The sequence below is a fragment of the Myotis davidii genome, unplaced genomic scaffold (assembly GCF_000327345.1).
Source record: "Myotis davidii unplaced genomic scaffold, ASM32734v1 scaffold327, whole genome shotgun sequence".
NCBI classification, from domain to species: Eukaryota; Metazoa; Chordata; class Mammalia; order Chiroptera; family Vespertilionidae; genus Myotis; species Myotis davidii.
In genome coordinates, this window is record NW_006298628.1 from 1,534,856 (window position 1) to 1,541,159 (window position 6,304).

The window sequence follows — 6,304 nt, forward strand, 5'->3', positions numbered from 1 at the left end:
AAGCTGGAGAGCCAGGTTTCCCTGAGCCCCCCGGCGCTGTGGTAAGCATCTCACCCTTCCTCCTCGCTGCCCATCACTAGGCCCCCGGACCCCCAGCCCCAGGCCCGCGCACCTGCCCCTCTTCCTCCCACCACCTCACCACCCTGAGTTCCTCTTTGCTCTCCCCCCACAGGGTCCTGCTGGCAAAGACGGAGAGGCTGGAGCTCAGGGAGCCCCTGGCCCTGCTGTAAGTGGCCCTGCAGGGAGGCCTGCGCGGGGCGGGCGCAGGGGGGCAGCAGCAGGGCGACACCTGCCGTGCCTCTCCTGGGCCTTTCTGACCACATTCTCCCCTGACAGGGCCCTGCTGGTGAGAGAGGAGAACAAGGCCCTGCTGGCTCCCCCGGATTCCAGGTGAGGCCTCACAGCTGGCAGGGGGCTGGGAGCGGGTTGGGGGTTCCCCTTTGTTCTCTTCTGAATTCTAATCCCCTTCTCTCCCCTCCCCCATTCCCACCTCCAGGGTCTCCCTGGCCCCGCTGGTCCTCCCGGTGAAGCAGGCAAACCCGGTGAACAGGTAAGAGGCAGGGATGCACAGAGGGAGGGGTTGGCCTCCGAGCTAACTAGACACCGGCAGCTGGAGGGATAATGGTTAGATACCAGGCAGGACTTCCCATGAAGGGAGCAGCACAGAGGGAAGCAGGCAGCTGCGCCTGTGCAGGACACGCTCTGGAAGGAGCTGCTCGGCTGCTAGTCTGCATGACTTCTGCTTAGAGATGCTGGACGTTCCTTCAACCCAAAGTTGGGGGCGTAGAGAGGAAAGGGGTGATCCTAGTTCAGTGCCACAAAGGCGCTGGTCTCTCATCGCAGAGCCTGGGCCACCCCCTGGCAGGAGGGCAGGTGCTTTCTAGGGCTGAGGCCCCGTGGCCTTTGCTCACTGTCTGCCCCTCCCTCCCCCTCAGGGTGCTCCTGGAGACCTCGGTGCCCCTGGCCCCTCTGGAGCAAGAGTAAGTAGAGCCTCTGCCGCTCCCATCCAGATGCCCCGGGCTGGCTGCCTCTGTGGCCACCATCATGAGTCCCTCCCTTCCTCTCCCCCCAGGGCGAGAGAGGTTTCCCTGGAGAGCGTGGTGTGCAAGGTCCCCCCGGCCCTGCTGGTCCCCGCGGATCCAATGGTGCCCCTGGCAATGATGGTGCTAAGGTAAGGACAGCACAGGGACCGGGTCTCACCCCTCCTGTGGCCGGGGACACCTGGCTGTGACCAAAGCCACCTGCTGGGGTGGGGTCCAGGTGCAGCCTGAAGTGCTGACTGTAAGCCTTTACTCTCAGCGGATGCCTGTCCCAGGCCTCGAAACCAAGCCTGGGAGATATTAAGAGGGGCTCAAGGCTATGACGTCATCCTGGAAGCCCAGGCCTCACTCCAGTCCTCTTGGTTGCCATTTAGGGTGATGCTGGTGCCCCTGGAGCCCCCGGCAGTCAGGGTGCCCCTGGCCTTCAGGGAATGCCTGGTGAGCGAGGTGCAGCTGGTCTTCCAGGCCCGAAGGGTGACAGAGTAAGTCCAACCCCGTGTGGTTCCCCTCCTCCAGCTACTCTGGATCCCTGGCCTCTCTCTCCCCTCCCTGCCATCTTCCCCTGCGGCCTCTCTGCTGATGGATCCTCTAGCTGTGGTCCAGGCCCTCCTCTCCCCATGAGTTACCTTGGCAACGAGAGGTGGGGCTTTCTCCTGGATGGGGGACTCCCTTATTCATCCCTGTACACAAGGCAGGGCCTCTTACCCTCTGCCAGCACCTTTTCCTCGGAAACGTTTTTGGGGTCCTGGGCGCGGGGGCAGGGCAGAGCTGGGGCCGGGTCCCAGACACCAGCCGGACACGCTAGGCCGCCTCCTGGCTCCACGCTGCAAGTCTCAGGCTGCCCCGTGCTTCTAGGGCGATGCTGGTCCCAAAGGTGCTGACGGTGCTCCTGGCAAAGATGGCGTCCGAGGTCTGACTGGCCCCATCGGTCCTCCTGGCCCTGCTGGTGCCCCTGGTGACAAGGTGAGTGGCTGCCTCCTTACGGTCTTCCCTGACGCAGCTTTCCCAGCAAGCCTGGACGTGGCTCCGAGCTGACAACCTGAAGGCGGGGGATCTGAAGGGAGGGAGGCCCTTCTGGGGTTAGTCTGCCAGGAGTACGCAGGGAGGACCCTGACCCTGAGCCTCTTGTCCCCCCCATTTCAGGGTGAAACAGGTCCTAGCGGCCCTGCTGGTCCCACTGGAGCTCGTGGTGCCCCCGTAAGTACAGAGTGAACGCCTCGTCCTTGGCCCTTCTCTCCCTCCACCATCCCCCAGCCCTTCCTACCCTCCTCCACCTCTGCTGTCTACCTGGCCCCTGGAGAACCTCCTCAGGGCCCCTCCTCCTCGCCTGTCCCTCCAGCGCCCCCTCCCGCCTCCCCCACACCAGGGCCTCTCTCCAGTTTGCCTCCTTGTCTTCTAGGGAGACCGTGGTGAGCCTGGTCCCCCCGGCCCTGCTGGCTTCGCTGGCCCCCCTGTGAGTATCAAGACTCCCTTCATTTCTTCTCACCAACTGGGACCGGGGACCTTGGGGGCCTGGATGAAGACAGAAGCAGCGTCCTGAGTCGGGAGGGGGAAGGGGCTGGGATGTCTCCCATTCAAGTATCTTCCTGCCCCCAGTCCCTGCCCCAGCCTAGCAGCTGACCTGTGACACTGCCATATCCCTCCCCTCTACTCACCAACTCCCTCCTCCTCCTCCTCCTCCTCCCCCAGGGTGCTGATGGCCAGCCTGGTGCTAAAGGCGAACCTGGTGATGCTGGTGCTAAAGGCGATGCTGGTCCCGCTGGTCCCGCCGGCCCCGCCGGCCCCCCTGGCCCCATTGTGAGTATCCCACCCTCGGCCCCGAGCTGCCACAGGCCTGGACCCCGGGCTGGCCCAGCCTTGACGCCTCTGTGCTCCCCTCCAGGGTAACGTTGGTGCTCCTGGACCCAAAGGTGCCCGCGGCAGCGCTGGTCCCCCTGTGAGTAGCTTACGCCGAGTGTCTGCTGGGCTCCCCGGCGGGTTTGGAGGAAGGGGCGGCTGGGCCAGGTAAGGGCGCCCTTCTCCTCCTGACTTCTTCCTTGTCCTCTCGGCTAGGGTGCTACTGGTTTCCCTGGTGCTGCTGGCCGCGTCGGTCCCCCCGGCCCCTCTGTGAGTATCCCCGGTGGAGGCTCCGCTGCTGGGTGGGGCAGGGCGGGGGGCACCGGCTGTCAGGAGCGTCCTGGGCCTGACGGACACCCCAGGGATACTCTGGAATCCGGTGGAATCTGACAGCCCTCTTCTCCTCGTCCAGGGTAATGCTGGACCCCCTGGCCCTCCTGGCCCCGCTGGCAAAGAAGGCGGCAAAGGCCCCCGTGGTGAGACCGGCCCCGCTGGCCGTCCCGGTGAAGTCGGTCCCCCTGGCCCCCCCGGCCCTGCTGGCGAGAAAGGATCCCCTGGCTCTGAGGGACCTGCTGTAAGTGCGCGCTCCGGAGGGGCCTGGGCGGGGGGGAGAGTGGTTCCTGGCCACGGCAGGGCCCCTCACTGCTGTCGGCCTCCCACAGGGCTCCCCCGGAACCCCTGGACCTCAAGGCATTGCTGGACAGCGTGGTGTGGTCGGCCTGCCCGGTCAGCGAGGAGAGCGAGGCTTCCCCGGTCTTCCTGGCCCCTCTGTGAGTGCCCCCTCTTCTTGGGGGACCCGAGAGGAACTGTCATAGGACTCGGAGGGTGCAGGATGGGGGGTGGAGCCAGCAAAGACTAATGTGCTAGCTGACGAGGGGGCTCTCAGGACCCCCCGCCCCATCTCTGGCCTGACCCTTTCTTCTACCCAAGGGTGAACCTGGCAAACAAGGTCCTTCTGGCTCCAGTGGCGAACGTGGCCCCCCTGGTCCCATGGGCCCCCCTGGATTGGCTGGACCCCCTGGCGAGTCTGGACGTGAGGTAAGCAGTCCCCAGCCCTGTGCGATGCCAGTGCTCACCGCAGGGCCATGGGGGCCTTGGCCTGAGCCTCCCTCCCCCTGGCTGATGCCGACCTCTCTCCCGCTCCCCGCAGGGATCACCTGGTGCTGAGGGCTCCCCCGGACGAGATGGATCTCCTGGCCCCAAGGTGAGACAGCTGCGCCCCCCGGGCCACAGCCGCGTCTGCTGCTCCTCCGGCCCCACCGGGCCCTTCATCTGGGGCTGACCCGGCCTCTGCTCCTCTCCCCTCCCAGGGTGACCGTGGTGAGACCGGCCCTGCTGGACCCCCAGGCGCTCCTGGCGCTCCTGGTGCCCCTGGCCCAGTCGGCCCTGCTGGCAAGAGTGGCGACCGTGGTGAGACTGTAAGTAGCTGGGCTCCCGCTGGCTGCTTCGGGTCAGGCCGGGCCGCTCTGGACCGCTAGGGTCCTGCAGGCGGACATCTGACCTCAGCCAGGCGGGGGGAGGACTGGGGGTCTTGCAAGGGGGCCAGGCCCTTGGCTCCCCGGAAAACATGTGGGAAATTAGGTAGAAATATATTTGAAAACACTTGGAATTTACTAATAAAGAGCTGGAAACTGTAGAAGACATTGAAAACAGGGAATTCACTGGTAAAGGGCTGCAAACTTTGTAGGAAAGTGTTTGAAAACACAAGGGGGCCAGGCCCTTGGCTCCCCGGAAAACAGCCACAGCTCAGCCTCAAGGCCCCTCCCACAGTGCCCGTCGCCTCCGAGGATGGAGTTGTCCCCAGTTAATTGCCCAGCTTACACAAAGCCTGGATTCCATAGTTTCCTCTGGAGCTTGGGAGAGAGGGGCATAGTGGGAGGGATGGGAGGAAAGGGGGATCTGGCCAAGGAGTGGTTTCAACAGCAGCTCGTGCTGGGCCAGCCCTCAGCCCGGGTCTCCCAGGCCCGGATCTAATGCCCTCTCTGCTCTCCCCAGGGTCCTGCTGGTCCTGCCGGCCCCATCGGCCCCGCTGGTGCCCGTGGCCCCGCTGTAAGTCCTGCCCTGGCCCTCACGTCCTCAGAACCCTGTCCAGCTGTGGACAGCACCCCACTCAGTGCTCACGGACCTTCCTCCTGACATCCTGTCCCCTCCACTCTTCTAGGGACCCCAAGGCCCCCGTGGTGACAAGGGTGAGACAGGCGAACAGGGCGACAGAGGCATCAAGGGTCACCGTGGTTTCTCCGGCCTCCAGGGTCCCCCTGGCCCTCCTGTGAGTACCTTCCCCAGCCCCATTGAGCTGCCATCGAGTCTTCTCTTACCCTCTCCCCAGGCCTTGCTGTGTGATGGGGGGCGGGGGCACTTTGGCTCAATTCCCCCCGCCCCCCCGCCCCCATAGTCATTCTCACTTCTCCCTAGTAAGGACTGGGATCCGAACATTTGTGGGCATTTCCAAGGCGCTTCTGAGAGGGCGAAGGGTGTATGGAAGGCCTGTGGGCGGGGTCTCAGCCTGTAGATTCCCTGATTGATGGGGTGGGGCAGGTTGCTGGCCACACTGACCCACAACGGGCCTGAATCGCCTTTGCGTCTCCCTCAGGGCTCTCCTGGTGAGCAAGGTCCCTCTGGAGCTTCTGGTCCCGCTGGCCCCCGTGTAAGTCTCGCCTTCTACCTCCTCTTCTTGGGCCCCAAGTCCAGGTTCACGTCAAGGCTCTTGGCCTGGGACACAGGTGCTCCTCACCTCTCTGGAGAAGGATCCAGAGACAGGGGCTGGGGGAGGGGAAGCAGAGTCCTAAGCCATCTCCCCAGCCTTGGGCATCCCCCGCCCGCTCCTTCTTCCCCCGGGTCTCCTGGTCCAGCGGAGGGAATGAGCAATGATGAGCGCCAGGCGGGGAGGGTGGCGGGCTGCTCCCCAGCGTGGGGCGGTGCTGTGCTTCTGGGCAGACTGTCTTTAACCATCGTGCCCTCTGCAGGGTCCCCCCGGCTCTCCCGGTGCTGCTGGCAAAGATGGTCTCAACGGTCTCGCCGGCCCCATCGGACCCCCTGGTCCTCGTGGTCGCACTGGTGATGCTGGTCCTGTTGTACGTAGCTCCCCATCCTGTCTCCTCGTGGCCCTCCAGCCCTGAGATGCTCAAACCCCGGAGAACCCCACTCTCTTCCCTTTCCTTGCAGGGTCCCCCCGGCCCTCCCGGCCCTCCTGGTCCCCCTGGTCCTCCCAGCGGCGGTTTCGACTTCAGCTTCATGCCCCAGCCACCTCAAGAGAAGGCCCACGATGGTGGCCGCTACTACCGGGCCGATGATGCCAATGTGGTCCGTGACCGTGACCTCGAGGTGGACACCACCCTCAAGAGCCTGAGCCAGCAGATTGAGAACATCCGTAGCCCCGAAGGCAGCCGCAAGAACCCCGCCCGCACCTGCCGCGACCTCAAGATGTG

At 64.8% G+C, this 6,304-nt stretch overlaps 1 protein-coding gene across 1 annotated transcript in view; it reads left to right on the top strand.

Moving 5' to 3' along the window:
- Positions 1-6,304, top strand: part of COL1A1 (collagen type I alpha 1) — a 17,516-nt gene that overhangs the window by 8,670 nt on the left and 2,542 nt on the right. Inside the window, exons 25-47 of the mRNA XM_015570774.1 lie at positions 4-41; positions 173-226; positions 337-390; positions 497-550; positions 936-980; positions 1,073-1,171; positions 1,415-1,522; positions 1,896-2,003; positions 2,184-2,237; positions 2,440-2,493; positions 2,730-2,837; positions 2,923-2,976; positions 3,093-3,146; positions 3,289-3,450; positions 3,539-3,646; positions 3,807-3,914; positions 4,027-4,080; positions 4,187-4,294; positions 4,872-4,925; positions 5,038-5,145; positions 5,470-5,523; positions 5,843-5,950; positions 6,042-6,304. Of these exons, the coding sequence (XP_015426260.1) occupies positions 4-41; positions 173-226; positions 337-390; positions 497-550; positions 936-980; positions 1,073-1,171; positions 1,415-1,522; positions 1,896-2,003; positions 2,184-2,237; positions 2,440-2,493; positions 2,730-2,837; positions 2,923-2,976; positions 3,093-3,146; positions 3,289-3,450; positions 3,539-3,646; positions 3,807-3,914; positions 4,027-4,080; positions 4,187-4,294; positions 4,872-4,925; positions 5,038-5,145; positions 5,470-5,523; positions 5,843-5,950; positions 6,042-6,304 (2,011 nt within the window). The remainder of the gene's footprint in view (positions 1-3; positions 42-172; positions 227-336; positions 391-496; positions 551-935; positions 981-1,072; positions 1,172-1,414; positions 1,523-1,895; positions 2,004-2,183; positions 2,238-2,439; positions 2,494-2,729; positions 2,838-2,922; positions 2,977-3,092; positions 3,147-3,288; positions 3,451-3,538; positions 3,647-3,806; positions 3,915-4,026; positions 4,081-4,186; positions 4,295-4,871; positions 4,926-5,037; positions 5,146-5,469; positions 5,524-5,842; positions 5,951-6,041) is intronic.